Here is a 15,077-nt window from a genome sequence, read left to right on the forward strand (position 1 = left end):
CCCCTTCCCTCCCGTGGGCCGCCAAGGGCAGGGACTGCAGCTGCTGTCGGTGAGCTGGGACCGTGCATGGGCCGGCAGCCGGCTGCCAAGGACAGCTGAGGGCCGCTGAGTGTGCGCGCGGAGCCAGGCACTGAGCCCGCTGGGGTCAAGGACTGACCTGGTGGGCTGCAGAGACCCGATTCTGCGGTGCTGTTCCTCGCCATGCGCTGAGTGCTGGGGGGCCTGCCTGGTCGTGGGGCTCTCTGGTGCGCTGTGAGCCCAGCCCATGGAGCTGGAAGGCACCTGGAGGAGCCTGCCTGCGCTTCGACCGCCGCTAGTGCTGCTGCTGCTCCTGCAGGTTGCAGGGCCAGCAGGCACTCTGGCCGAGACCCTGCTGGACCCGCCCAGGGCAATGGGCACCAGCTCCAGTCCACCCAGCCCCGCAAGTGTGGTGGCTCCCGGAACGACACAGTACGAGGAGAGTCGGTTGCCCGTGTTCACCCTGGATTACCCCCATGTGCAGATCCCCTTCGAGATCACCCTGTGGATCCTGCTGGCCTCCCTGGCCAAGATCGGTGAGTGAGCTTGGACCAGCAGGGTAGGGCAGAGGCGATAGGGAGGGGAAGATTGGGTTGGAGAGTTGATGTTTAGATCTTGGATCCCGTCCTCCCAGTGGCCAAAGGCAGGGGCGACAGACAGATTAGTTTCTTCTGGTAAAGAAGGACCCACCCAGGGGGTGATAGTTTCCTGGTTTGGGTTCTTTTTTTTTTTTTTTTTTAACCAGCCTTTTTAAAATTTTTAATTTATTTTATTGATTACGCCATTACATTTGTTCTATTTCCCCCCCTTAATTCCCCTCCACCTTGCATACCCCTCCCCCACCAGTGAAAGGACAGCAAACTCACAATTATTAACAACCACACCTAAAATAAAAGCAAATTAAGAGGACAGCTAGATCAGGAGTGAACCATAGAAATGGTTTGGGTTCTTAAGTGGCCTTGAAATGGCCCCAAATATTAGCCATGCACACTTAGCAATTTGCTGGTTACTTCTGCCCAGTTAGCCAAGTGTGACAGCTTACTGCCAAAGCTGAGACCTGTTTTCTGAGGAAGGAGGCCAGTGGGCTGAAGTTTATTGCCCTCATTTACTGGGAGACAGGAGCGGGGGAGCACAAAGGCTAAAATGGGTTAAGCCCTGGATCCTGGAAGGGACAGGGCCTAGGACCCAGCGCCTGGCATGCACCTGACTGACAATGTGCATGAAAGGGAACTGGGGACACCTGAGTGCCTGCAGCTGGGGCAGGAATGCTCTACCTCTTCCCTTCTGTGGGCTGAGGCTTAAACTCTCCAGGAAGCCTTTTTTTAGGTGACAGAGGCCAGTGAGGTGAGATGCATCCTTAAAAATAATTAACCTACTTTTCAAACAACTTTCAACTCTCATTTGGAAAACAAAAGACTCAGAATGTATTCTCTTACCTTCATCCTCCCCCATATCCTGCAAACTTTTGTTATGATTGTGGTGCTTTATATTGTTTTTGCTTTACATTGTTTTTACTTTACATTTTAAACAGTTTTTATCTTAAACCATGCCAATTGCTGTTGTAATGATTCAAATTATTAGATAAAAAAATTATGCACTATTACTTATGTTTTATACCTTTGCATTGTGAAAGGTCTTGTGTTGTAAGATAAGGCAGGTTTCCATGAAGGATGAAAAGACTCATTGACTTTCACACTCAAGGAGCTTGTTGATTGGTGGGAGAGATGACATACATGTCATGATAATAATTCAAGAAAATGCTAACTAGGGTGAGAAATTCAGAAAAAAAAAAACATGGCAGTGTAAGGAGTCAGGAATCTCTTCCTCATGCAAAGGAAGTGTTTAATCTGGGTTTTCAAGGATGGCCAGGATATAGTTAGTCAGTTGGAGAAGAAAGGAACCCCCATTCCAGAGATACATAAACAAAGACATAACTGGGAGGGAAGTGCAAAGCAGGTGGAAGGGATGGCTTATGGGAGGGTAGAAATTGTTCAAATAAGCCTGAAGGAAACCTTCCATGTCAGATTAAATTAATTATATTCTGTTAGTGGTGACCAAAGGAGGCACATGCTATTTAATGATTTTGCCACCTATAATTGTCAGTGTTTTAATTTCACCTGAGAAAGAGAATAAGAGGAAGTGAATTTCCCCATTTATCAAGCCAGATATACACATTTACATAAACTCCTTACCTATTATAATAAACTCAAGTGTCATCTCCTGGTATGGTCCTCACAACAACTCAGCCATATAGGAAGGACAGGTATTAATACTCCCACTTGGCAGAGGTGGAAACTGAAACTCAGAGCATTTATATGTGTTGCTCACAGACACACAAAGTAGGGGACAAGACGCAGGCTCTATTCTCTGCATCACTGGAGGAGTGCTTTGTGCCTTGTTTCCATTACTGCTTCTCTGCTGCCATTTCTATTCAATTACAACTCTTTCTTCTGTTCTTCACTCCTGAATATTTTAATCTGATTAATTACACTAATAACAGCTGCAAGTAGACACTTAAGTTCATTATATCTAATTTTCACAACCATCCTGGATAGGTATGATTACCTGGTTTCATATTTGAGGAAACTGAGAAATGGGAAGGCTAACTTGCTGGAGGGAAAGCCAGGATCCACCTAGGACTGATGGCCTGATGTCTAATCTTTCTGTTTAACCCAGAGTTTCATTTTGTTATGAAAATTCAATGAGAATAGACATGTATAACATTCTTAGAATAATGCTGAGCATGGTAAACATGATGACATGCTCAGACAATGTCATCACTAGTAGAAGGGTAGTGACAGTGGCAGTAGTGACCCTGAGAATTGCTGCCACTGAAGGTCATTATCCACTATGCTGGGTTGCCTGTTGCCATTCTCTACTTCTGTTTTAGGCTTAGCTTCCTCCAAGTGTTCTTATTCTGTGGGTTGCCTTTTCTTTTCTTTCTTTTTTTTTTTTTTTTTTACTTTTTTTCTGTCCCGATCTCTTCATTTTACATGACCTTACACATTAATTGTGTGGTATTTTATTAAAATGCATTCATGCTTGTATGAGGACATAGGTATGTTGATCTACCTGTTGGCAGTTGTCCTATGTAGATTCTATTTCTGGTCCCTGGCACTTGCCGTTCTCCAGATCTGTAAACCTCCCCCAGATGCTGAACTTCTCTGGCTACTATTCCTTCTTTCCTTTCTTCATCTGAGTTGGCACAGATTTGGAAATGAAGACAGATATTCACACCTCTTGGTCAGAAGGATCTAAGCAGAGAAGGGCCTCAGTGGAGCCTGCCACGGATAGGGGGAAGTGGTGGTTCTCAGAGCAGAGACTATAGTTTTAGAGTTCCCAGAGCTAGTGCTTGAGGTCTTTTCTAGATTCTTCCTATTGTATATAGTCTAGCTCTGTCTTCTGCAGCAGCTCTGTTTCTAGAGGAGGCTGGAAATGCTCAGAGATGTCCCCCACTGTATCCCCCAGGCCGTAAATTTTCTGTCTAGCTTTGGTGATGACTGTTCTGGAACTGTGAGGCACTTTCACAACCCATTAAGTAGTCTTGTAGTCATTCAAATTTTATCTTAACTTTTGCAATGAAAACCTATTATTTGGGGTGACTTGTATGACTTAATTTGGGGAGGATCATAAACTGAGCTGTGCAGAGGGACATGATGCTATGAAGCAACAGTGATATTAACTCATGGAAAATGACATGGTTTCTATTTGGGAAACTTTCATGCCATGTACCTAGTGTATCTGAACTTAACTGTCCCAGAGATTATGGGGACAAACATCGTAAGTGATTAATCTAAACAAGATTAAACAGATTGCCCCAAATGGAGGCTTCTAATAACATTTGTAGGAGGTTCAAGTCGCTATGTTATACACCTGAAACTAATATACTCTACATCAACATTAATTTTAAATCATGCCTGATGATGAATTTCCAATAGTTTTCTAGATTATAACACAATGTAATCTTAGAAAATTTGCGATCAGAAGTGAGAAAGTGCATTTTTGGCAGATTGTTGAATGAGTCAACTTAACTTTTCATTGTTTTACTTGATTATTAGGGAAAATAAACTTTCAAATTATTTGGTAAAAAAAGGTTCTGTAGTAATAAAGTTTCCTAACATGATGATGATAATGATGTGTATGTGTATATGAAGTAGATTAAATAAATAAAAAAACATTAAAAATTTAACACAGTTTTGAAAAGTTTTTAAAGTTTGGCCAGAAATATCTCCCCAATGTATTTTTCATTTCAGTCCTCACACATGTTTTTTCATTTTAAATATTTATGTTTTGAGTAACTGTTTCTTTAAACAATGTAAGTGCACACTTTGCTTGGTAAATTCTGTACCCAGTGATGGAGTTCTACAGCCTGAAAAAAAAGAAGCCACAAAATTAAGAAGAGAAAAATGTTCCTGCAGTGTTCTAAGATTGTCTTCTCTATTTTTCTTGCCTGTAAAATGGGTCAGTGGGATTTGTACTAAACTGGGTGAATTTAGGCATGCATTCTACTTCAATTCAAGGTTCAGGGGCAAAGCACTGGGTTCCTGGCTGTTTAAAGTATCAGAAGCCCCTTCTTTGTCCTCAGTGGTTCCTCAGACGCCCCTTCATTTGTCTTGTAGTCTTGTGGAACTGGTCTATTTGACTCTTCCAGGTGTCCACACTCATCCTGCTTTTTATTTTCTTTGCCCTTAAACTTGAGGTTAGAAAATACAGTATTTTCCACTTTCTTCCATCCTGTTGTCTTAAATAGCATGTATTATTATTTTAAGGGAATGACAAAATGATTTGGTCCATGAAAGTTTGTCCTCTTGGATCTATGCTGTCCTGAACTTGAAATATAAAACCAGAGTTTCCTTGGATAATACCTGCCTGAATAACTCAAATATTCATCCCTGGTGGTGGGGGTGGGGGGGTGGGGAACAATTCAACATTTCTTGCCCTTTATCTGTTTCTCTTTGTCATATTTGGTTTTCCTGAAGCATATTCACCACCTGGTTGGTCAGGTTAAGGTCATGGTCTTCACTTATTATTTCAGCATCTCATTTTGAGTATAATTCTAAAGCCTGGTGTTCCTGATGGCATGTGGTTCTTCCTAATAAAGCTAAGAGTTCTTCTTTTTTTTTTGCAAAGTCTCAACCTTTCGCTATTGGGTTAACCATACATTTCTTCTGTTCTGTCTGAAGGATGACTCCAGCAGCTTTCTCATATTCTTTCTAAAGACCAATTCAAGCACTTTATAGAATTTCATCACTGTACTCTACCACAGACACATTTTGTACCTTTTAAAATAATAGAATATTACTACTATAAAATAATATTTCACACCCGAAATGTGACTTTTTGTATTAATTTTAATAATTACAATATTATTTATTATTAATGGGAAGCTTTTTTCCAAAATTTTTAACATATCTTGAAGTCCTAAGGTATATACACAGAATCTTTTGTATAGACTTGTTTGTTCCCTGTAGGGTTGTAAGACTCACCTGTAAAACCAAGTGAATTTGATGGTTTGTATATGGATAGATTTTCACCAATGATTGAATTCTAATGTTGTGTCTTATAATTTGGGCCTGGTTTGTATTTAACTTCCTCCAAATTAGTTTTTAATTTATATTAGCAATATTTTTTCAATATATTATATTGATTATGTTATTACAGTTGTGCCACTTTTTTCTCCTCTGTATTCCCCTCTGCCCTGTACCTACCTCCCACCAACATTACCCTCCCCCTTAGTTCACGTCCGTGGGTCATACATATAAGTTCTTAGGCTTCTTCATTTCACATGCTATTCTTAACCTCCGTCTGTCTATTTTGTACCTACCATTTATGCTCCTTATTTCCTGTACTTTTCCCCCCATTCTTTCCCCTCGCTACTGATCACATGAAGGGTTCTTTATGTGATCTCCATTTCTGTGACTCTGTTCCTGTTCTAGTTTTTTGCTTGGTTTGTTTTTGTTTTTATATTTTTAGGTTTGGTTGTTGATAGTTGTGAGTTTGTTATCATTTTACTGTTCTTATTTTTTGTCTTCTTTTTCTTAGATAAGTCCCTTTAACATTTCATATAATAAGGGTTGGGTGATGATGAACTCCTTTAGCTTGACCTTATCTGGGAAGCACTTTATCTGCTCTTCCATTCTAAACAATAGCTTTGCTGGATAGAGTCATTTTGGTTGCAGGTTCTTGCTTTTCATGACTTTGAATAGTTCTTTCCAGCCCCTTCTTGCCTTCAAGGTTTATTTTGAGAAATCAGCTTATAGTCTTATGGACACTCCTTTGTAGGTAACTACAAAGGAGGTAACTGTCTCCTTTTCTCTTGCTGCTTTTAAGATTCTCTCCTTATCTTTTTTTAAAAGATTTTATTTATTTATCTTTAGAGGGGAAGGGAAGAAGAGAGGGAAATATCAGTGTATGGTTGCCTCTTGTGTGTCCCCTGCTAGTAACTGGCCTGCAACCCAGGCATGTGCCCTGACTGGGAATCAAACAGCAGTGGTTAGGTTCCCAGGCCCATGCTCAACCCACTTAGCTATACCAGCCAGGGCAGATTCTCTCCTTATCTTTGATCTTGGGTAATGTAATTATGATGTGCCTTGGTGTGTGCTTCCTTGGGTCCAACTTCTTTGGGACTCTCTGAGCTTCCTGGACTTTCTGAAAGTTTATTTCCTTTGCTAGATTAGGGAAGTTCTACTTCAATATGTTTTGAAATGAGTTTTTAATTTCTTGACTTTCCTCTTCTCATTCTGTCATCCCTATGATTCAGATGCTGGAATATTTAAAGTTGTCCTGGAGGTTCCTTAGCCTCTCCTTATTATTTTGAATTCTTATTTCTTCATTCTCTTCTGGTCAAATGTTTATTTCTTTCTTCTACTCCAAACCGTTGATTTGAGTCCCAGTTTTCTTCCTTTCACTGCTGATTCCCTATACATTTTTCTTTATTTCACTTTGTATAGCTTTCATTTTTTCCCCCTATTTTATGACCATACTTATTTCTGTAAGTATCCTGATTGCCAGTGTTTTGAACTGTGCATCTGATGGTCTGGCTATCTCTTTGTCACTTAGTTGTATTTTTTGAAGCTTTGATATGTTTTTTCATTTGGGCCATTTTTTTTTGTCTCTGCAGACCTGTTATGTAGTATAGGGTGAAGCCTTAGGTATTCACCAGGGTGGGGCAAAGCACATAGCTGAACGGTGGTGCTATATATGGGGGAGGAGTCTGAGAGGGAACAGTGCCACTTGCTTGGCTTTCCACAGGCTTTCAATCACTTCCACTGCTACATACAAGCAAACTGGGCCTTTTTGGTGCTGATTCCTAGGTGGGTGGGCTTGTATACATTTTAGGACCCTTTGGGTCTTCCCAGTGAACTCTCTTGTGAGGCTGGGAGTTTCTCCTGCCGCCTCAACCCCTACAGGTTTTTTCAGTCAGAGGTTTTGAGGATTTATTTCTCCATGCTGGAACCCTGGGTTGCATGGTCTGTCTAGTTCCCCACTTGTTCCTCCCGGTTTATCCACACACAAATATGGGACCTCCTGGTCCTCCAGCTGCCCCCTTGCAGTGAGTCCTCTCTTCCTGTTCTATAGGTCTGGATGAATATTTCTTCTTAAACTCCTTTCTTGTTGGACTTCCATACAGTTCAATTTTCTGGCAGTTGTGGTTATTTTTTGTTTTTAAATTTGTTGTCCTGCTGTTGGTTGTGCGAGGTGGCAAAGCGCATGCCTCCACCTTGGCCAGAAGTCATATATTAGCAATGTTTACACTGATTTGCAAACATGCTTACCAGCTTGTCTTCATTGTTACTTCTTGTGTCTTCCCTTTTCTTCCACATTGTTTTCTTTTTACTGATACATATTTTTTAGAGGATACCTCAGGGGTGGTCTTTGAATAATAAATTCTTGTGGTTATGGTCAAAAAAGAAAGTCTTTATTTTGCTCAGGCTAGGTAGCTCAGTTGGTTGTAGCATTGTACTATAAACCAGTAGGTTGTGGGCTCAATTCCTGGTCAGGGCACATACCTAGGTTGTGGGTTTGATCCTCTCTTGGGGTGATTAATCTTTCTTTCTTTCTAAAAATTAATAAACGTATCCTCAGATGAAAATTAAGAAAAAATTAAATGCCTTTATTTTTATTATATTCTCAAATGATTATATAAAAGTATAACACTTGGATTATTGTAGGGTCAATTGGAAAATATTATTTCATTATATTTTGTCCTCTTTTGTTGCTAAGGAGCATTAATGTTTTATTCTCATTTGTCTTTGGATTCAATCTGATTTTTTCATTTGGTTTTTTAGCTGTTTCCTCAATGTTTCTCAGTGTGGATTTATTTTATTTTTCTTTCTTGAAATTTATTGTGCTTTCAAGTTTCTTAATGTTGCTTTATGTTATTTCCAACCTACCACATTACTTTAAATCTGTGGTTAACCTCTTCACTGAAGTTTTTATTTTAAATGTATTCTAACTTAAGTACCTTTGGTCCTTTTTCAAGTTCATCTGCTGTCTGTTCATGTTCATGTTCTTTATTATTTCATCATGGATTTTATTTGTCTTTTTATTATCTTATCTATTCAAACTACATTTATTTTATTATTTTTTAGATTGTTCTCTTATTTGTAGTTTTGGGGGGTTGCCAATTTGTATGTTCATTACATCTACTGATTACCCTTTTTAAAATTTTATTGTATTTTTTCATTACCATTTAGTCCCTTTATACCCCCTCCCTACCCAATCACCACTCTGTTGTCCATGTCCGTGAGTCCTTTTTCTTCTTTGCTCAATCCCTACCATCCTGCCCCTGCTCCCTTAGCTGTCATCCTGATCTCTATCTATTAGTCTGTCTCTATTTTGCTTGTTAGTTCAGTTTGTTCATTAGATTGCACATAGAGTGAAATCATATGGTATTTGCTTTCTTTGATTAGCTTATTTCACTTAGCATAATGTTCTCCAGATCCATCCATACTGTTGCAAAGAGTAACATTTTCTTCTTTTTCATGGCTGAGTATTATTAGTATTCCATTGAATAAATGTTCCATAGTTGTTTTATCAACTCATCTACTGATAGACACTTGGGCTACTTCCATATCTTGGCAATGGTAGATAATGCTTCAATGAACATAAAGGTATTTATGTTCTTTCAAAATAGAGCTTTGAGTTCCTTCAGATATATTCCCAGGAGTGGGATTGCTGGGTCAAAATCAAATCCATTTTTACTTTTTTGAAGTATCTCCATACTGCTCTCCACAGTGGCTTCACCAGTCTACATTCCCACCAGCAGTGCAAAAGGATTCCCCTTTCTTCACATCCTCACCAGCACTTGTTGTTTGTTGATTTATTGATGATAGCCATTCTGACAGGTATGGGGTGGTACCTTATTGCAGTTTTAATTTGCATTTCTAGTTTTGGGGAGTTGCTAATTTGTATGTTTATCACATCTACTGATTTTCCTTTTTGTATGTTTATTTCATAACATAAATTATAGTTATTATTGTGGGTTAACTTCAGCAGATGTTTATTTGGTAGGATTCTGTTTTCCTTAAGTAGTGAAAGGTTGTAACAAAAGTGTTTTGAGTGTTTTTACTGGGATCTCAGGTTGCAGTGATTAGTTTTTAGTATTATTATTTTAGTTTGGTTTTCCTGTGTGATTCAAATACTGTCAATATATACTTTATATCATTATGTGATGTAGACCTAAAGTTTTATACTTCACAGATGAATTTTTCCTAGAGGTGAATTTTCCTTCTGCCCAATAGCATAAAGAGTTGATGTGTTTCCTTTCCTTTTTCCCTGGCTATACACATCTTTTACTATTTAATTATTTAGGATAGAGTAGCTCTTTGTTACTCAGAAGAGCTTTAGACCTGTGTTTTTCCCTTACTAGTCTGAATTCAGATTTCTTGTGCTCATGTAGGTGTTCAAATACTGGGTCCTAGCCCATCGCTACCTAGAATTCTTCTGCTTTTGTGGCCTGAAATTCAACCTATGGCTCCCAATTTGATTTCTCTCCTTATTTCAGTTATTCTAGGCTTTAAAATGTTGAACATGGCTAGATGTTAACATTATATGTTTGTAGTGAGCAGAGGCTCTATCTGGGTCCACATTGTTGAATGGCTCAGTGAAATTTTATGTGGCACTTCTAAAGAAATGCTTTCTATAGAATGTTTCAAGTCCATGGGTGTGTTCTGCTTATAGAATGTCATTATGGATTCTCTCTGAGGTAAAAATAATATGTGCTTTCCTAGTTTTTCTATCTGCAGGGTATGGAGGTGTGAGTAGTCTGCCTTTGTTTTATCTCATATATTTTTGCACTTGTATTGAAGGGAAGTAGCTCAGCAGTTGAAGAAGTGTTGAACCTAAGTTTTGAAAATCATAGCCCCAGTAGAAGAGGAATACTCTGGTGCAATTTCAGTTTTGCCATTAACTTTGTTTTGTGACCCTGCCAAGTCTTTACCTACTTGGTTCTCTTACTTGATTAAAACTAGGAATCTGTAGGTGTTCCATCTGTTTACTATTTCCATAGGGATAATATGACATACTCTGTAGGGAGGAAATCACTCATAACAAAGATTTTACTTTTATAACAAAAGAAACTTAAGCCAAAAGTAACATGTATTTATTATATTAATAATATAGGTATGGGTCACTGTTTGCAGATGACATGATAGTGTACATGGAAAATCCTATAGACTCTACCAAAAAACTGCTCAAACTAATTAATGAATTTGGCAAAACAGCAGGATACAAACTCAATATCCAGAAATCAAAGGCATTTTTGTATACAAACAATGAATCAGCAGAAGCAGAAATCAAGGAAAAAATCCCATTCGATATAGCAAAAAGAAAAATAAAATATCTGGGAATAAACCTAACCAAAGAGGTAAAAGACCTGTATGCAGAAAACTACACAGCACTGAAGAAAGAAATCAGGGAAGACACAAACAAATGGAAACATATACCGTGTTCATGGATTGGAAGAATTAACATCATCAAAATGTCCATACTACCCAAAGCAATATACAGATTCAATGCAATACCTATTAAAGTACCAATGGCGTATTTCACAGACATAGAACAAACACTTCAAAAATTTATATGGAATCATAAACGAGCCCGAATAGCAGCTGCTCTTTTGAGAAAGAAGAACAAAGTAGGAGGGATCACAATACCTGATATCAAACTGTATTACAAAGCCACTGTAATCAAAACAGCCTGGTACTGGCATAAAAACAGGCACATAGACCAATGGAACAGAACAGAGAGCCTAGAAATCAACCCAACCCTCTACAGTCAATTAATATTCGACAAAGGGGGCAGTAACATAAAATGGAGTAAAGATAGCCTCTTCAGCAAATGGTGTTGGGAGAACTGGACAGCTACGTGCAAAAAAATGAAACTTGAGCACCAACTTACACCATACACCAAAATAAATTCAAGGTGGATAAAAGACTTAAATATAAGCCATGACACCATTAAAGTCCTAGAGGAGAACATTGGCAAGAAAATCTCAGATATTCCACGCAGCAACATTTTTATGGATATGTGCCCTAGAGCAAGGAATATAAAGGAAAGAATAAACAAATGGGATCTCATCAAAATAAAAAGCTTCTGCATGGCTAAAGAAAACAGTATTAAATTAAAAAGACAACCAACTGTATGGGAAAACATATTTGCCAATGATACCTCAGACAAAGGTTTAGTCTCCAAAATATACAAAGAACTTAACACGACTCCACTCTAGGAAGACATCGAACCCAATTAAAAAATGGGAAAAGGACTTGAACAGACACTTCTCTAAAGAGGACATACAGAATATCCAGAGACACATGAAGAGATGCTCAATATTGTTAGCTATCAGAGAGATGCAAATTAAAACCACAATGAGATACCACTTTACACCAGTCAGGATGGCTATAATAGACAAAGCAACAAACAACAAATGTTGGAGAGGGTGTCGGGAAAAGGGGTCCTTAGTTCACTGTTGGTGGGATTGCAGACTGGTACAACCATTATGGAACACAGTATGGAATTTTCTCAGAAAAATAAAAATCCACCTGCCTTTTGACCCAGCAATTCCACTGCTAGGATTATACCCCAAGAATCCTAAAACATCAATTTCAAAGAACCTATGCACCACAATGTTCATAGCAGCACAATTTACAATAGCCAAGAGTTGGAAGCAACCTAGGTGCCCATCAGTAAATGAATGGATCAAAAAATTGTGGTACATACACACCATGGAATTCTATGCAGCAGAGAGAAAGAAGGAGCTACTACCTTTTGCAACAACATGGATGGAACTGGAAAGCATTATGCTGAGTGAAATAGGCCAGGCATTGAAGGACAAATACCATATGAGCTCACCTTTGACAGGAAGCTAAAGAATAAAACAAACAAGCAAACAGAATAAAAACAAAGACGCTGAAATAGAGAACAAGTGGGCAGCGACCAGAGGGGAGAGGGAAGGGAACTTAAGGGGAAAAAGGGGGAGGGATTTTGAGGAACAAGTATGAAAGACACAGAGATGAGGACTGGGGGAGGGGGGGAATGGGAGAAATAGATAAAAAAAATGTACTTGAAAAGTAACTAAATAAAATTTAATATTAAAAAAATAATAATAATATAGGTATGGGCATATTATTCTTCTAAATAAGACATGCACAATTAGAGGTTACTCTTTTATAATTACATCTTTTAAATCTATGAATCATAATTGATATAACTTCCTGTAATAACCCTGCACATTGTTCATCACTGTACAAACACTTTCTAACCCTCATTTTAAAAATTCATTTCTTATATGACTTGTGTATCTCTCTCTTCAGTAATTCCAGAGGTTCATGGGAACTCCTCTGAAGGTTCTCCATGAGGCTGTGACAGAATCATATTGTAAATGTGAATTTCATCTTATTATTGTACTTAGTGTTGGCATACAAAGGCTTATTTGTGAAAACAGAAAAGAAAAATCAAATTTACAATTATATTTAGAAATTTCACCTGAAAATGAATCAGATTACCCATGAATCAGATTACTCATTTCTACCATGTATGTGAAAGCACTCTAAAGTTCAGAGGTTTTATTATTCTCTAAAAAAAAAGATGAAGTGACTTCTCATAAATTCACAGAGCAGCAGAATGTTTCTGTTGCTGTTTTTCTGTGTCTTCTCCACTGGCAATACTGATATTCTGTTCCTGAGGATCTACAGGCTGGGAAACCTGAGCAGTGTAATATCACAGAGTAATCTCATTTACTGTGGCAGTAAAGGGTGGAGACAGGTGAGACTAAGTAACCCCTCTGTCATGGTTACTTTAATAAAATAGTAATTGCTAACAATTGTGGAGCATTCTCACATGCCAGCTATTTGGGCCAAGTGCTTCATATTCATTATTTTATTTAAACCTCACAGTAATGCTGGAGGAAAGGCATAATTGTTATCCCCAGATTTTAAAAAATAGATGAGGAAATGGATTAGAGAATTTAGGTAATTTGTGAATGATATTGCAGCTCTTCAATGGTAAAAGTTAGATACTTGGCTGGTGCACTTCATCACTCCTCTGTGTCTTGTTCTGCCATCCTACCTCACATGGAGAATATTAACCTCTAGACCTTTGTCAGTGGTCTCAAGAGCACCTTAATGTACCTGATATCACCTACTTTTAACCCAGAGCACAAAGCCTGGCTGCACTTCAGTCTCACACTGACCCATATTACCTCATTTTGATTATTTCAGATTTTCATTGTAAAATCACATAACATAGTGATCATAAAATCCTGCCTGCTTCACAAGATTATTGTGGACCAACTGAAATAAGACGCGGAAACAGTTACAACTCCAAAGTTAAGATTAGTCTGACCTCACAACAACTCTGTAAACTCAGTAGGACAGAGAGAAGCTATGAAGCAGCAAGGCAGCATAATTCATAAGGAGTATTAGACCTAGAACTTAAGTTTAGAATTTTTGACCCTTGATTTAGCCTTTTCTACCATTCATAACTTAAGGAATGTAAAATTCTAATGCTTTTGAAATACATATTTATTATGTTAAGGTTAAAGGTTCAGCTCCTACTTTTTAATAGGTCAAAGTTCAACTCCAACAGATTTATAGGAGGAAAGATGTCATAGTTGTTTTATTATTGCACATACATATACACTATTGAATTGCACATGTACATGTGCACATACAGACGCACCGACATGCATGAATGACATTTATCAGGATGTAAGCTTCATGAGGGAATGGAGTTTGTTTGACTCACTGTCTAGAACAGTGTGGCACATGGTAGGTACTCAACAAATAATTGCTGAGTAATGAATAACTAAATAATATTTAGAGACACTTTTAGTTTCATCTCAACTTAATCATGTAGTAATTAAGGTAACCATACATCCTGATTTGTCCATGGTTTACATTCTTTGTTCTAGCACATATATTAGTAGCATGCCATTTTACTCTCAAATATACTATTTGTATGATCATTTATTTGGTCATTCTACTTTTAATGAATATGCTACTATTCACATATTTTACTAACTTAAGCTCTGTTGTCTAAAATCTCAGCTCTGCCACTTAACTATGTGTAGACTTTGGGTGAGTTAATAAACCTCTCTAAACTCAGTTATTTTATCTGTAAAATGGGATGACAATAAGAGCTTTCTCATTATGTTGTTGTGAGGATGGAGTTAAAACACTTAGTAAATGCACTATCTTACAGACCTTGGAAATTTGGTTAGCCCTTGGTTGAGAGCAGATGTCTGTTTCCTTCTCTAAAGCATCATAACATTATACCATGAAAGTTTATTTTGTCCAGTTAGATTGTTCCTGTTTCCTGCTGTTGGTATTATACACAGGTTTCTCTCTAAATCATACATATTTTGTTTTCCAGTGTTACGTTAAGTTAAAAACTCATCTGACTGCTTTTGTAAGCTAGTTTGTAATAGAAAAGGAAGGCACTGCATGCCCTTTGTTTTATTTCTGATTTCTGTTCTGGAAATTGAAGCGTATGCAGCCAGGTATAACAGATGGAGGGCAGAAGGACAGGGTGAGCACAAAAGGCTCACAGTCAGTAACACC

At 38.2% G+C, this 15,077-nt stretch overlaps 1 protein-coding gene across 1 annotated transcript in view; it reads left to right on the forward strand.

Moving 5' to 3' along the window:
* Window positions 1-265: 265 nt before the first annotated feature.
* SLC9A2 (solute carrier family 9 member A2) overlaps window positions 266-15,077 on the forward strand; it is a 111,928-nt gene continuing 97,116 nt past the window's right edge. Inside the window, exon 1 of the mRNA XM_037143392.2 lies at window positions 266-554. Within this exon, the coding sequence (XP_036999287.2) occupies window positions 266-554 (289 nt within the window). The remainder of the gene's footprint in view (window positions 555-15,077) is intronic.

The sequence above is a fragment of the Artibeus jamaicensis genome, unplaced genomic scaffold, assembly GCF_021234435.1.
Source record: "Artibeus jamaicensis isolate MK-2021 breed Jamaican fruit bat unplaced genomic scaffold, CSHL_Jam_final contig_384, whole genome shotgun sequence".
Lineage (NCBI taxonomy): Eukaryota > Metazoa > Chordata > Mammalia > Chiroptera > Phyllostomidae > Artibeus > Artibeus jamaicensis.